General features: G+C 42.4%; 1 protein-coding gene across 1 annotated transcript in view; it reads right to left on the bottom strand.

The window, feature by feature from the left end:
- The window catches only part of CDH5 (cadherin 5), a 56,646-nt gene that overhangs the window by 12,672 nt on the left and 26,791 nt on the right, over positions 1–17,183 (bottom strand). The window contains exons 2-4 of the mRNA XM_090063274.1: positions 6,402–6,600; positions 746–1,034; positions 532–648 (exon numbers count right to left, since the gene is read on the bottom strand). Coding sequence (XP_089919400.1) covers positions 532–648; positions 746–1,034; positions 6,402–6,587 — 592 coding nt within the window. The 5' untranslated portion in view covers positions 6,588–6,600. The remainder of the gene's footprint in view (positions 1–531; positions 649–745; positions 1,035–6,401; positions 6,601–17,183) is intronic.

The raw sequence follows: 17,183 nt of genomic DNA, 5'->3' as shown, positions 1-17,183 counted from the left end.
GGATATTTGATACAGTATTTTATCTCCCTAGATATTAAATATGTATATATACCAACTAAATACATATAACTGGTGGAGTCAGAGCAACTAAAAAAAACCCTTGCAGGTTGTTCTCAGTTGTTACTGTGCTACCTTTAGTACATATAGATATACTACCTTTGTTGCTGTAATGTTGGTATGCATGACTGCAGTCTCCCCAAATTCTGCTTTGATCCCTTTCCCTTACATGATCTTTTGCTCTGCTTTCTGCTCTCTGCCCCATGCTCCCTAACCAAGGTGCTGCTTTGCTATCTCCCTTCTCAGCATTCATCACACAAACGCTTGTGGTTTATTACCTTACCTTCAGATCTCCAAATAATAGAGAGAGTGACATTTGTCAGTGTTGCCAGTACAAAACAACTCTGAACATATAAATTCTTGCTGATAACTAAACTTCTAACTTATTCTCCAGCTTGTCCAGAAAGATTAAGGCTTAAAGTTGTGACATTCCTTAAAGTAGAAGGTAAAAGTTGAAATGTGTATCATACCTACCAGATTCATCAACTGTGAAATAGTTTTCTCCTTCAATGACTTGGTATATGACTGTGGCATGACCTGTAACTGTTGGGTCATCAGCATCCACTGCTGTCACTTTGGTGACTGAAGTTCCTAGAAAAAAAACATCAAATGATACATTTATTTATTTATTTTTTAAAACCCTCTCTACACAGAAACATAAGCGTAAGTGAGTAGTTAAAACACCTACCTATTGATGACATTTCTGGCACAGATCCATTAAACACTTTTTGTACAAATATGGGGACATTGTCATTAATATCATGGACTTTGATAATAAATCTGGATGGTGCCTCCATCCGTTGGTTAGTTATTTTGTCAATAATGAGAGCTGTCAGCTCATACTCTGATTTTTTTTCACGGTCCAGCCTCTCGAATGCATATACATCTCCAGTCACTTCATCAACTTTAAAAATGGTGTTGGCATATTCCCCCTCAAGAACGTACTTAGCATTCTTATTCCTTACACTGGATATGATCTAGAAGGCATAATTCACAGAAAAGTGAGCTTTCAGATCTAAAACAAGAATGATATCTGCACAGATATGTTCATAATTGGACAGACAGAACTATGCAATAATTCAGAAACTAGTGAAAGTCATTACTTTAGCACATCTATGAACATTTTCATTTGTAAAACTGCCAAGCAACAGTCACGAGTCTAAATCAGATAATTCAAGCCTAGTTTTCCTATGAACCTTGTCAAATTATTATATGCACAAAGTGAAGTTTCTCATGGTGGATATCTGAGGTCATTTGATACAACCTTTTCACTATTCCATCCTACTGGCCATCCTGTTGGTAAATTAACCCAAGTACAGAGCTCATTCATCCATTGAAGATGATTTGAATTTCCAGGCCTAAATGTTGGAACTGGAAGATGCCCTTAAATTTTTGGGTGGGGATTTGTCAATAAAAATGAACGCACAAAGACAAAGAGCAGTGGCACATACTGTGCTGTTGGTGTTTGTCCCTGGGGAAACGCACATTACCATTTGTGGGGACGCGTCCTCTGTGTTTAAGTTTCTTTCCTTTAACAGAATAGTTGTAAGCCTCATCCAAGGGTTGAACAAAATAAGTATATGACAGTTCAGCTGAATAAATAAGCATATTCGATGAATAGTTGAGGACTTGGATACTTTCATCAAAGAACACCTTAAATCAGACTTACAACTGCACTGATTTTGTCTGGCTAGTGCCAATTATCTCAGAGGTTTTAAATCATTGGGTGAAATTCTGTACTGACTGAGGTCAATAGTAATACTTAGGGGGTTGGGCTTTCCCTTGAGTGCAGAGCCCCTCAGCATGGTATGTTGCCTGGCACCATAGTAAATAATATAACGTGTTATTTGGCTTATAACTGAGACCACACTATGCTAGGCATGTTGAAACCCCCCATAAGATTTAGTCTCCAACTTGGAGAGTTAATAATGTAAGAAAAAGAGTAACAAATTAAAGAAAGAAAAGGAAACGGAGCCAATCAACTTTTAAAAACAATTGAATGCAATCTCAAATGGAATGATGCATTGTAATTAATTTGGAGGTAACTATGATTTTTTTCCATTCCTATTCCTTTTGGCAAGGTGCTCGATAAGAGATGCCATTTAATGACATCTACCATACACTGACTTATCTATTATGTTAGTGTTCTTAGTACAGTTGATATTTACCAAGAATGAGATCATATCGAGGTCATAATAATTTGCAAAGAATTTTTAGTCCTATGCTTTTGATGCTCTCACAGGTTGCAGTTGCTTTTGACAGAATCTGACTCTTCTGGCTGTTCATAATTTGCTGTTGAACAGTCTTTGCTACATATCCTTGGTTTCTGTGATGTTATGAAAACTCTCTTCCCATACATTTCCCATACTCTCTTCTACATTTCAAGTCACCTATATGGCTTCATGATTTGTAGGACTGATCAGGAATAGCTTAGAAAAATAGGCAAAAACTCCTACTTATTAAAAAAAAAAAATAAAAAATCGGAGTCTGGTCTGTGCCTTCTTGCTCAATCTTTAATTTACTTAATCAGTGTGAAAGTGTAGGGACTTGCAAAATTGCCTTGGTTAAAAGTGTGGGATTGAACCTACAAGGAAAGCGTCCAAGGTCACAAAAGGTAAAATCAAAGTGTATCAGCATATTCCTGTAGCTGCCACTCAGTTCTGCCATCCTGTCGCTGTGGCCTTTTCAAAAAAGCTTATCGAATGTTGAATCCTGCAAATGCAATCCATTGAACACAGACATTGCAAAAGTAATCAGAAGCACTCCACTGCTGAAAGACCACAGAGCATACTACAAAGTGAATTATTCTCTTATTTAGGACAGCTCCAGGAAAAGAAGTGTTCTCCTCAATCTCCTGCTGAATTGATCTGAAATGAAACAGAGATACCCTCTGTAAGCTTAGAGTACCCCCTGGCCTCTTTCTCTCTTGCTCTCTGGCAGTAAACAGCGCCGATCCAGAATGGTCTGCTTCACTTTACCAAGACAGGCTGACAGATGCTGATTGTCGTACATGGGAAGAAAACGTACAACTGCATTTATCTGAAAAGTGTCAAACTAGTTCAAATGGAGGGACAAGATTGGAAGAACTTTTCCTGAGCGATGTGCAGCTAATCGTAGAATTTTATGAGCAATGGCCTGGGGTAAATGAGTTTGCAAGCAGGTCAACACTCATGATTATTATTATTGTTGTTGTTTTTGTTAACAATTCATTTCTTTCATTCAGTTTGAAAAAACCTTGGAAACACAAAGTTCCCAACTGCAGCACTATGGATTTCTGTATAATCTGATGTGCACGCACATTGTTTAAAAAAAAAAAGGGGGGTGGTGGTGGCAAAGTAGGCTGTAGAATAAGGGTAATATTTTAAAAAACACCAAGTGCTGGCAAAAGCCTGCAGTCTTTGAAATCAATGGTAGGCCTGCCCTTTATTCCAACAGTTAGAGAGTTAGGTCAATACAGAGCCTTCTTGTAATTTCCGCCCTATGTGTATTTTAAAAGTTGATTTATATATTTACAATATATAGAAAGCATGTTGGATTTAGCTGCCAGATCTTTATGGTTATAATTTGATGGCTTGATGGAGGGGGAAAAAAGCAACCCAGAGACTAGAAACCTGTTTGCAGTCAGTCTTGAGTGTGGCTGACAGGTCTGACTTCTAACTCTTTTTAGATGTCATGGTGAGTGATTTTTTTTTTCTTATTAAAGAGACTTGCAGTCAGCATTATTGTTTAATTAGAAGTTGCAAATTTTGCACAGACACACAAATAAGGAGACCAAGTACTAATAAGTGTACTAGTCTAAAATTATAAATTGGGCAGTCTGTAGCTATAAAGGAGTTAGACTTTAATTCTTCCCAGATTCTCTGCAAATTATCTAATCTGCCTTGAGAACAAGAGTTCCCTGCTGGGATCTGATCTATAACTTTGAATAAGGGCCTATAAATGAAACCCATGCAGCCAGATATAGGAAGAACTTTTTTTCTTTTAAGAATTGGTAGAATGGCATTTTGGGCCCAGTCCAAGTCCTGTTGGATCAGGCCATCAGTCTATTAATAAACCTATGGCACCATCCTGCTCTGCCTTCTGCCTGGTATTTATACTGATGATAAATTATACTGATTATACCTATACCTTAGGTAGCTCCATTAGCTGTTTATGCTGCATATGTGCACAAATAATTTACTGCATTACAGGAGAACATAAGTGTTTCATTTTTGCATCCAGTATTCTTTGCACATCTTGACTTTTGACCTAATTAAAAAAATAAAAAGTTGTGCACAAATAAAACCTCATTCATTCTAATTATTCTTAGCATTTTTAATTGGCACAGATTTGTATCTAGGAGTCCATAATGAAATGGAAAATCATGAATCTGCAATTACACACTTTCAGCATTTTACAGCTTTGTCTTTTAAAAATGAAGCACAAGTTTGGTAATTTTATTTGGTTTTTTTAGGGGGCAACTCTGGTGTTGAAGCACAATGAATAGATTAAAACTATTTTGGAAAACAGATTTCTGAAAGGATGCAATATTGCTTGTTGATGGGACGAATTGTTGCCTTGAAATACTGTTGTGATTGCCTACAAGCCTGTCCACTTGCAGATTATACATATTCTAAACATAACTGACTTTCAGTTAGAGTAGAGGCTAAATATGATTTAACAGTTTGAATGAGGGTTTTTGGCTGTTGGTCTAAGGACATAGGCAGGCAAGGTTCTTTGAGTAGATGTGGTATCTTATTAGACCAACTGAGCCTACCAACTTCTCTTCATAAATCTACTGGATGCAAAAGTCAGGGACTCGATATAGACATTGGTTTTATGACACGTTACAACCTGCCTGACATCTGATTCACCAGGTACCTGCCTGGCCTAACCACTTACATTCTTCTTTTCACCCACCTTTTCACCCCTCCCCTACTTTTCTGCCTTTTCTCTCCTTGATTTCCTACTATTTCCTTCCTCACTCAGAACCTCTTTTTTACCTTGTATTATTACTACTAATACTGTAGTGTTTCCCTTTGGCCTTTTTTTTTTCCTTTCCCCCCTGCTTTCTCCCCACCTCCTTCCCTGCTTTACCTTTTTGTTTTTTCCTTTTTTACCTATTAATATTTTTACTACATCCTCTCACACTTTGAGCTTCTCTCCTTCTTGTTCTCCTGTCCCCGACTATTTCCTTTTTCAGAGACCAGCCTCTTTTCTACCTTGTATTCTATCACTGTAACATCTCCCTTTAGTCTTCCCCCCCTGCTTTCTTCCCCCTCCCCTTTCTGCTTTACCTCTTTGCTTTACCTTTTGTCTTTCTAATTTCGACCTACTTACATTCTCACTGACGTCCTGCCACAGATTTAGCTTCTCTCACTCCCTATGCCTGAAGAAGGGTGATTGCACCCAAAAGCTTGCCAAGAACTTTTTTCCAACTACTCAGTGGGTCTGATAAAAGATATCACGTCTACTCAAAGAACCTTGCCTGCCAGTTTGAATGTTAAATTCTCTTACTCGATACAAGTAGTATGGGGGAAGATGCATGTGAGTGTAACGATTTATTAAATAGATTTGCAAAACTGTTCAAATTCACTCCAGATATTTGAAAATTACTCTATAAACAGTGAATATAAGCAAGTGTTTGGTCCCGATGTAATATACCATTATCTAGAGTCATTGATGAATGAGGAGAAAGGAAGACATGCGCACTAAGCTTCCTAATAATTACTCTATTGATTTATACAGATAACGATTTCTCTTGTAATTAGGACTTGTCTCTGCTATTGAACCACACACTACCACTTCCCTCTTGCTAACTTTCCTACTAGAAGGAGAACAACTGACAGAATTTAAAAACATATTAAACACAGGCACAAGTTAATCTTCGAACCAAGTCACATAAACCAAACGCTTAGCTGGTGTAAAGTGGCGTTGCTCCTTTGAGGGGTAAGGGAGTTTGAGTAATTTATACTGGATGAGGCTCTGCTTCCCCTGCCCCCAATACACTCTGAAAAGGCAGTTTTCTGAGCTATCAGAATGGCTATTGTAATATTAATGTATACAATGTATATAGTCTTCCCTCCTTCAGTTTATCAACAACCTTTCCTATTTTACAGACTCCTTCATTCAGCAATCTGAAAAATTAGCTTATATTGTACTAATAAGTTATGTCTTCATTTATTACAATAATATTCAAACTTTTACAATATACAACTCCATTGCTTTGCTATAAAACCTTATTTTAGTTTCTTTTCCCCTTCATCTTGCCTCAAAGGTCAAGAGGTAAGTGTTCATGATTCTTATATATTGTCTTAATTCCTAGCTGTTAATTGCTGGTTGACTTCCAAAAGCATATTATTTACCTTCCCAACATAATGTGGTAATGGTGAACTCATCTCTTCCAAAATATGCATTTGATTCCATATCCAGTCTCTCTTAAGTCGTTTATGGGTGGTACTGTTTGAAAAGTTTAGTTTTGTCTTCAGATTTTCTGTGTAAGCCAAGGTTGGCACCAAGACCAAGGAAAAAAGGAGAATAAGATCTTTCATCTTCTTTCAGAACCTAGAAAACATAATAAAACGTGAGACTAACAGGGAAAGTAGGACTGCGATGTCTCCAGCAATGGTAAATCAATTCTAGGTGTATTCAAACCCACAAAGCTTAAATTTTGCTCAACTCCATGGGTGAGCTGTTAAATCTACTGAGCTCTTCCCCTCCCCTTTTATATCAGGCTTAATTCCACTCAAATTTAGTAGGTTTATCTCAGTTTAACTACATGAAAACTCAAGCCTTTTATGGTGGTCCAGCTGAATTGTTTCAAAACAGGAATTTCAGAGAGCACTATTTCATAGAATATGAAAATATTTCCTGCAACAACAATAACATCGTCAATGAGAAAATCATAGGAAATGAGGGTTGGAATGGACCTCAGAAAGTCATCTGGTCCACAGGCCCTGGCTCAAAGCAGGACCATCCACAACTAGATCATCCAAGCCAAGGCTTTGTCAAGCCTGTTCTTACAAATCTCCAAGGATGGAGAGTCCACCACTTTTCTGGGTAACCTGTTCCAGTGCTTTACTAGCCTCCTAGTGAGGAAAAAATGTCCTGATATCTAACCTAAACTTCCCTTGCTGCAATTTGAGACCATTGCTTCTTATTCTGTCACCTGCCACCATTGAGAACCCATCCTCTTTTAAACCCCCCTTCAGGTATTTGAAGGCTGCTGTTAAATCTTAATTCTCTAAGATTAAATAACCTCAGTTCCCCTCAGTCTTTCCTCATAAGTCATGTCCCCCAGTCCCCAAACCATTTTGGTTGCCCTCCTCTGGACTCTCTAATTTGTCCACATCCTTTGTGTAGTGGGGGGCCCAAAAGTGAACACAGAACTCCAGATGGGACCTTACCCATGCTGAAGAGAGGGGAATAATCACTTTTCTTGACCTATTGGCAACACACCAACCAATGGAGCCCAGGATGCCATTAGTCTTCTTGGCACCAAGGGGACATTGCTGGCTTATATTTGGCTTCTTTTTCCACTGTAACGCCCAGGTCCTTTTCTGCAGAGCTGCTGCCCAGCCAGTCAGCCCCAGCCTGTACCGGTGCATGGGATTGTTCAGTCCTAAGTGCAGGACTTTGCACTTGTCCTTGTTGAATCTCATGAGATTCCTTTTGGCCCAATCCTCCAATTTATCGCAGTCACTCTGAATCCTAGCTCTACCCTCCAGCGTATCTACTACTCCTCCCAGCTTGGTGTCATCTGTAAACTTGCTGAGGGTCCTTGGTGAAGGCACTGAACAAAACCAGCCCCAGGACTGACCCCTGGGGCACTCCACTTGATATCAGCTGCCAACCAGACATTGAGCCATTGATTACTACCCTCTGAGCACCAATGATCCGGTCAGTTTTCTATCCAATTTACAGTCCATTCATCCAGCCCATACTTCCTTAGCTTGCCTGTGAGAATGCTGTGGGAGACTGTATCAAAAGCCTTGCTAAAATCAAGGTGTACCACATCCACTGGTCTCCGCACATCCACAGATCCATCTGTACAGTACACTGAACTTTAGTTTGGTTACAACATAAACATTTAATTTTACTCAGCAGATCCCTGTTCATGGTTTCCAGTCTTGAAATGATTTTACTTCCGCCCGTTTCTTGTTAAGAGAGTCTTTGTTCCTAAATAAACTGGTTTTCTGTCTTGTGACTGGGTTTATAACTGCAGCCTCATCTCCTTCTCCCATAAATGGAGAGCTCCCTACACATGTTGGCGCTCCAGCTGTCAGGAGCTCCGTATGTCCATGAGCAATGTGATCACTGTGCAATCATAACACAGCCAGAGGGATGTGTGTGTGACTGCACTGTGTCACCCCCCACTCCCTGCTTGGAACCACCCCACCTTATCCCTGGCATTTTTTGGCCGTGACAATTCACTTTTCAATATTTAGTTCTCCACAGACAGTCAAGAGAAGTGTTCTTGAGTGTGAACACAGGATAGTATGTCCTGTACAGCCTGTGGGAACAGCCAGAAGCAGGAACTCCCAGTGACTTAGCAGGTGGGTGAAGTGTGGGACAGATCATCCATCCCTACCTTGTATCCAAGGTAGCAGCCAGGTCTGAGAAGGGGAAGCAAGCTACACCTTGTCAAGTGCTGCAGTAACTTCTGTCCCCTGCATCACCCTACTAGAACAACAAATAAATGGACTGAGTCACATTTTCTTCCTATGAGTGCTTTTCGGGTGGAGCCACTGCATGATATCCTTGGGTCTGAGTCTACACTTACTACACTTCCTAGGCCAACAGACTAAACTGCCCTGTTTTTAAAAAACAATAATAGAATCACAGAAACATAGAATATGAGGGTTGGAAGGGACCTCAGGAGGTCATCTAGTCCAACCCCCTGTGCTCAAAGCAAGACCATACCCAGCTAGATCATCCTGGGTCTTACTGGGTCTTAAAAACCTCCAAGGATGGAGATTCCACCACCTCGTTAGGTAACTTGTTCCAGTGCTTCACCACCCTGCTAGTAAGAGTTTTCCTAATATCCAAACTAAACTTCCCTTGCTGCAACTTGAGGCTGTTGCTCCTTGTTCTGTCATCTGTCACCACTGAGAACAGTCCAGATTCATCCTTTTTGGATCCACCCTTCAGGTAGTTGAATGTTGCTATTAATTCCCCTCTCAATCTTCTCTTCTCCAGACTAAATAATCCAAATTCCATCAGCTTTTCCTCATAAGTCCTACACGCAGCCCCCAGCCATTTTCCTTGCCCTCTGCTGAACTCTCTCCAATTTGTTCACATCATTTCTGTAGTGGGGGAACCAAAATTGGACACAGTACCGCAGATGTGGCCTCACCAGTGCTGAAGAATCACTTCATTCGATCTGCTGGCCACGCTCCTACTAATGCAGCTCAACATTCCCATAGACTTCTTCACAGCAAGGGCACACTGCTGGTTCATATTCAGCTTATTGTCCACTATAAGCCCCAGGTCCTTTTCTGCAAAGCTGCTGCTTAGCCAGTCAGTGCCCAGCCATGCAGAAAGATCGATAGGAAATGCTTATCTGTATTGGAGGGAGCTAGCTGCATGTTGTTGGTAATCAAGACCATACCCCCCTTCAGATAGTTGAAGGCTGCTATCAAATCCTCTCAGTATTATCTTCTGCAGCCTAAATAAACCCAGTTCCCTCAGCCTCTCCACATAGGTCATGTGCCCTAGCTCCCTGAACCATTTTCGTTGTCCTCTGCTGCACTCTCTCCAACTTGTCCGTATCCTTTCTATAGTGTGTGTGTGTGTGTGTGGGGGGGGGGGGTGGGGGTGGGGGCAGGGGCTCAAAACTGGACACAGTGCTCCAGATATGGCTTCACAAGTGCAGAATACAGCAGAATAATTACTTTGCTCAATCTGCTGTCAGTGTTCCTACTAGTGCAGCCTAGTATCCCATTAGATTTCTTGGCAACAAAGGCACGCTGGTCACTCATATTCATCTTATTGTCCACTGTAACCCCCAGGTCCTTTCCTGAAGAGCTGCTGCCCAGCCAGCCAGTCAGTCCCCAGCCTGTATTGGGGCCTGGGATTGTTCCGTCCTAACTACAGGACTTTGCATTTCTCCTTGTTGAATCTCATGAGATTCTTGTGTCCCAATCCTCCAGTTTGTCTAGGTCACTCTGAATCTTAGTGCAACCCTCCAGCATATTTACTACTTCCCCCAGCTTGGTGTCATCTGCAAACTTGCTAAGGGTGTATACTCGATGTCATCTTACAGGTCATTGATGAAGACATTGAACAAAACTGCCCCCCGGACCAACCCCTGGGGCACTCCATTTGATACTGGCTGCCAACTAGACAATGAGTCATTGATTCTTATTCTCTAAGCCCAATGCTCCAGCCAGTCTTCTATCCACCCTACAGTCCATTTATCTAGCTCATACTTCCTTAGCTTGCCTGGGAGGATGCCTTCTATGAGATGACTGGCTCTGTGTATGCAGGGAGACTGGTGGATGGGGTGTATCTTGATTTCAGCAAGGCTTTTGATACGGTCTCCCACAGCAATCAGGTTGGTCAGGCATGACTTGCCCTTGGTGATCCATGCTGACTGTTCCTAATTACCTTTTTCTTCTACAAGTGCTTAGAAATGGATTTCTTGAGGATCTTCTCCATGGTTTTTCCAGGGATGAGGTGAGGCTGACTGGCCTGTAGTTCCCTGGATCTTCCTTTTCCCTTTCCTAAATATGAGCACTGTGTTTGCCCCTTTTCTAATCATCCAGGACCTCTTCTGATCTCCATGAGTTGTCAAAGATGATGGGCAGTGGCTCTGCAGTCACATCAGCCAGCTCCCTCAGCACCTTCAGGTGCATCCCATCCAGCCCCATGGACTTGTACCTGTCCAGCTTTTCTAAATAGCCCCTAACCTGTTCTTTTGCCACTTTTGACCTCCTCCCCAAACTGTGTTGCCAGGTGCAGTAGTCTGGGAGCTGACCTTGCCGGTGAAGACTGAGGCAAAAAAGGCATTGAGCACTTCAGTCTTTTCTGCATCCTTTGTCACAAGGTTGCCTCCTCATTCAGTAAGGGACCCATAATTTCCTGATCAACCTTTTGCTACCAACTCACTTACAGAAACCCATATTGTTACCTTTTACATTTCTTCCTAGTTGCAACTCCAACTGCGCTTTGGCCTTCCTGACTTCATCCCTGCATGTCTGAGCAATGCTCTTATATTCTTCCCTAGTAATTTGTCCAAGTTTCCACTTCTCATAAGCTTCCTTTTTGTTATGTAGTTTGCTGACAAGTTCCCTGCTAAGTCAAGCTAGTCCTCTTCCATACTTGCTAGTCTTCCTATGCATTGGGATGGTTTGTTCCTGCACTCTCAGTAAGGCTTCCTTAAAGTACAGCGAGCTCTCCTGGACTCCTCTCCCCATCAGACTGGCTTCCCAAGGGATCCTGCCCATGTATTCCCTGAGCGAGCCAAAGTCTGCTTTCCTGAAGTCCAGGGTCCTTACTCTGCTGCTTTCCAACCTGCCTTTCCTCAGGATCCTGGACTTTATTATCTCATAGTCACTGCTGTCCAAGTTGCCATCTACTACTACGTTCCCCACCAATTCATCCTTGTTTGTGAGCAGCAGGTCAAGAAGTGCGTGGCCCTTCCCGGTGGGCCATTGCACTGAAGTGGCTTTGAAAAGTAAATATGAATGAGAGGCCAATGTGACTAAACCAATTCTGTTAAACATTCAAGTGAACTTTTGTGGAAAATGTTTGTGGTATGCATTCATTGCTAATTCTGTACACCTCACCTGCTAATTCAAAGTGTTGTTAGTTTGGTTAAAAAATTGAGTTATATATCCAACCCTTTCCATGAGGATTTGTCCTGTATCTGCATCCTATGTAGAGAAGTAAATCAGGTCCAGTTCTTGGTTTAAGTGAGTGACTACTCAGTTTAATTTCTACAGTTGCTTTCTTCTCATTGAGGGATCCCAGAGTAATCCTAATTAGGGAATCCTTGTGATTTTTAGTTCTGTACTCAGGAATATCTTTAGGCTAACTGAAAAATAATGATGGTAAACATGCCAAGTAAGAAATTTGGCTGTAAGTAATGGTCACAAATGAGATTAGGGACAAAAATTCCCTGATCATCACTTAACAGGTTTTAATATGCATTTCTTCCCCACATGAACTTTTAAATTAAAAAGGATAATTTGTTTTTGTCACTTTTATCACAGGCTATTTTTGGTTTATTAGAAAAAGAAATTGGGAGCCAATTTTTTTGGATATTGAATATTTGGCTTTCAGATTTTTTTTTTTTTTCAAAACTGAAAAATGTTGATGAAAAGTGGTATTCTGGGCCCACTCAAGTTGCATTCCCTTTCTAAAGGGAATAGGAGCTTGGAAGAAGGAGCAGCGGGCAAGCTAGTGAACGGGAGATTAGGTATTATTGGAGCAACACCTCTATGGATCAGGATAGAAGCCTGTTATGTGCTGTTCGGGGAGACAGCACTTGAGAGAGAGAAGACCAGGCATGCTACCCCAGCTGCTGGAGACCCTGCATCTCACTGAAGAGCCTGGAGGTCTGTGAGTCTTCAGTAGGCAGGAATTGGGTAGGGAGGCTGGAGTGCATTGAGAAACTGTGAGCAGGGAAAGGAGTAAGGACCCAGCACCAAGGACTGAGTCAGATGAGAAGGCTGGTCGATGTTCTCTTTTTCTGGTGAAGTTAATAAAAAAGAAGAGCGAGGAAGGGAGAGAAATCTTTTTTTATTAATGTGTGCATAGGAAACGGTGCAAATGTTTTGGTTTCAGTCTGATCTGCGCAAACATAGATTTAAAAGGAAACATGTAATTTTCTGTGAACTGGAAATGTTGGTCTCCAGCCATGTTTGCACCACCTTCTCCCCTTTCGAATAATCAATAGGCTGGAAATCACCCAAGTTCAAATCCCTGCTTTGCTTAGGGAGTTTAACCCAAGTCTCCCCCTGAGTGCCCAGACTATTGGCTATTCTTGTTTTCTCGATCCCTCTCTCTGGATTTGACCAGAAATTCTTTTTTAGAGCTGAGAAATCTGCCTGATAAATTTCACTGAAGTTTCTATGTTTTTTGTGAAAACTTGTTTGTTTTTAAGAATCAGCATTTCCCAAGAAAATCATGTCAACAAAATATTACTCACTAGCTCTATTAAAAAACTGATCTGGCATTTTGTCAGATTTAAAGTTGTATGATTGTCATTGTATCTAACAGTAAATATTCCTCAGAAAAGTTGAACCGGATTTGGCTTTGTGATGCCCATTTACGTCCAAAGAGACTAATGAATTCAGTGAAGTTATGCTGGATTTATTCTACAAGGAGAATCTGATCTGTCTGCAGTCTATGCAGTAATTGTATATGTTGTCATATAGGATCTGTAGAAGAAAGTTTTCCCATTCATCTATCATCTATATTATGCCTATGAACTTCAAAGGGTAAAGACACGTGAATATAATAAGCAACAATAAATAATAGAGCAAGGTAACCATGATAACCATAAGGTAACCATAAGGTGAAGAAATTACCTTTTTCTTTCTATAGACATGTGGCTCAATGCACGCTCCATTTACATGGCAGTTATAGTGCATGCAGCCTTATGTAAACCTAGCTAAATTAAAGTAATTGTAGTAATACTTTAGAACCACTTTCATCCAGGGATATCGGAGGCCTTTACAAACATGCACCGAGTAAGGCAGTTCAACCTCCTATGAGTCACAGTTGGTAGAGGGTAAACTGTCTTACAAATTGTTAACAAGAAACAGCGAAACCTTAAATGACTTGTTTATGTTCAGGCTATGGAGCTGGGTTAAAACTAGCAACAGAATCTCAAACTCTGGCCTCCCAAATCCCATTAGACAAGATTTCTCTTGTGAATCTTAATGCCAAACAGAGAGGCAGTGTAGAAATAGGAAAACCAGGCAGATTTGTTACCTGTAGCTTCCTTTTAGGAGGGATTACATCTAAAAGAGTAAATTGCACTTCTTGGCTTCCTTGGACTTGCAGTTCAGTGATAGTTGAAGCATTCAGTTCAATGTAAATGCTAAATGGGGTATTTTTAAAAATCTCTACAATCATAAAAAAAGGATCCAGTGAAACCTCTGACTTGAGGGGCTTGTAGCTGTCATGTCCTTATACCATTATCCCAACAAGGAAATCATCTTACACTCAAACACACTTTTTCCCCTTAAATATTTAAAGCTTTTTTGCCAAACATTTTAAGCAATGTACAGAACATATGGCATGTGTCTCTTACAAGAATGGTCCTCTCATGTGTCTTGGAAAATTAAATTGATCTATAAGGTGAATTGGAGCTTTTCTGTATTGCATCACTTTATTTTGCATTGGCATTTTCACATCTGGTTTACAGATTTGAGAAGTGGCCTTCTTAGATGATCTATCTTTCTGAAATGCTTGTGGCTACCTGAAAACTGATTGCAGCCTCTGAACAAATCTAAACATGGATCTCTGTACATGGACTTTTAAAATAAATCTCTGTATCTGTCTGTTTCACCAGCATTTTTATAAGCATGTTGTTGCATTGGAATACATACGCTTACTTCAGGATCATAACAGTAATTCCCCAAGCTTTACTTCCTTGGAAAATTAGTGTATATAGTTGCTCAGTTTCCAGACTTAATCATCAGGCCCATGTATAGTTGTGGTTGAGGAGGCAAGATGCTACATCCCAGCTCGGCTTTTATTCGTGTATGCAGACCCTTATATACCTTTTCAGAAAAATAGCCTGTGGGCTGAAATTGCCTATTTGTAGTTTCAATTGTCTGATTTCTGGAAACGTTAGCAAAGGTCTTATTTTTCCACTAAGTAAACATAGTATTCTTGTACAATCCAATATTATTCAGATACCCCCCTCTACCTGGAGAATGCACCAAACCAGCAGCCTTTTGAAACTTCAGGCTTCCTGAGGACTGAAGCTAGGAACGGGTGTTACAGTTGTGTTGGGAGAAAAGCCTTTTTCCTGGCAGAAAAAGTATGCTACTGTTCAATGGTTTGGTTTTTTCCCAGAAGAAAACGGGCTCCTTTGTAAAAAGTTAGATCGGCTACTATGAGGAAGATCTCCCTCCTCTTCTGTAAAAAGTTAGATCGGATACTATGAGGAAGATCTCCCTCTTCCCAGTCTAACTAGAATAGCCGCCCAGTTTTCTCGGGGTGGAGGACATGTAATATGCCTCAGTTCTGTGCTCTCCCTTCCTCCCTCCCTCCTAGGGAGAGCACTGAGACCCTGATAACCCACCCCGGGGCAAAGGGTCCTGTGGGGACCCTGTATAGAACAACCCCCACCCCACTCAGCTCATTGGTGGGAGGGGGAACATCCTCCTCCTGGGGAGAGGGAGTCCTCCTAGAGGCCCAGGAGGGTTGCCCTTCAGGAGAACGTGTCCCCCGCTCCAGCACTCATCGGGGGGTTCCTGGAGGACTGTGGGAGGCAGCAGGCAGCTGTGCTGCAGTGGGGCTTGGGGAGTCTTGCTGCCTATGTCTTGCACCCCCCCACCCCCCAGCCCTCTCCACACTTCCTATTCAGCTGAATGGTTTGCAGGGTGGTGGTGGTGGTGGGGAGGGGAGGGTGGGCAGTGACTGCCAGGTTCTCTGGGCTCGGGAAGCCTTGCCGTTGTAGCAGCTGCCCCGGTCACCCTAGAGTGCAAGGAGCAAGGGCTACTCTCTTGGGGGGTGGGGGAGACTTGAGAAGGTTCCCACGTGGGAGAGTGGCCCCTCTTCCTGCTAATCGAATGACTGGAATCACGGCCTGGCTGTCTGTGCCAGCTGCTGTTTTCAGCACCTATCAGCTGCCCCTTGAGAGCCTGCCCCCCTTGCAGGCAGGGGAGAGGACAGGCTGTCAATTAATGGGCTCCCGTAAAGCGGGGCTGGCTCAGAGAACAGCCCTCTAGTCAGGGACGGACACGGGCTTGGGAACCAGGCAACTGCCTAGGGCCTGGACAGAGCGGGGGCCTGAAAATGGTAATTTAAAAATTATTATTATTGTTATCTCCGGTGAAGGGGGGCCCGATACTTAAAGTTTCCCCGGGGCTGCCAGAAGTGTAGGTACGATGCTGTCTCTAGTGCCCCCTGGCCTGAAGGTTTGCTTGTGATCCTCTCCACCCACGGGGCTTGAAGGCATGTAGGCAGAGAATTTCATAGATTTCATAGACATTAGGGCTGGAAGGGACCTCGGGAGATCGAGTCCAGCCTCCTGCCCAAAGGGCAGGAAGTCATCTGGGGTCATAGGATCCCAGCAAGATAAGCATCCAATTTGCTCTTGAAGGTGTTCAATGTAGGTGCTTGAACCACCTCCGACGGCAGGCTTTCCAGACCTTGGGGGCTCGGACAGTAAAGAAATTCTTCCTTATCTCCAGCCTGAAACGGTCTTGCAGGAGTTTATGACCATTTGACCTCGTCATCCCTTGGGGAGCTCTGGTGAATAAACGTCCCCCAGATCCTGGTGGTCACCCCTGATAAACTTGTAGGTGGCCATCAGATCACCCCTGAGCCTGCGCTTTTCCAGGCTAAAGAGTCCCGTGGCTCTCAGCCTGTCATCGTAAGGTCTGTTTTCCTGACCTCTGATCATGCGCGTGGGTCTCCTCTGGACTCTCTCAAGCTTCTCCACATCCTTTTTGAATTGTGGAGCCCAAAACTGGACGCAGTACTCCAGCTGCGGCCTCACCAAGGCCGAGTACAAGGGGAGAATGACGTCCCGGGATTTGCTCGAGAAGCATCTATGGATGCAAGCCAGCATTTTGGTCGCTTTACTAGCCGCAGCATCGCATTGCAGGCTCATGTTCATCTTGTGGTCAATGATGACCCCCAAGTCTTTTTCTTCTGTAGTGCTAACCAACGTAGCACTGCCGAGCCTACAAGGGTGCTGCAGGTTTTTCCTCCCAAGGTGGAGAACCTTGCATTTTTCGGTGTTAAACGCCATCAGGTTCTCGTCTGCCCATTTGCTGAGCTTGTCCAGGTCAGCCTGGATCACCCGCCTATCTTCTGGCGTGGATGCTTTGCCCCAAAGTTTGGTGTCATCAGTGAACTTGGCCAGTCCACTCCTGACTCCAATGTCCACATCATTAATGAAGATGTTGAACAGTATGGGTCCCAGGACAGAGCCTTGAGGGACCCCACTGGGTAGAACT

This window comes from Crocodylus siamensis, chromosome 9 (assembly GCF_052110815.1).
Source record: "Crocodylus siamensis isolate JL-2025a chromosome 9, ASM5211081v1, whole genome shotgun sequence".
Lineage (NCBI taxonomy): Eukaryota > Metazoa > Chordata > Crocodylia > Crocodylidae > Crocodylus > Crocodylus siamensis.
Note: the sequence above shows the minus strand (reverse complement) of the source record. Positions and strands in the feature narration are given on the sequence as shown.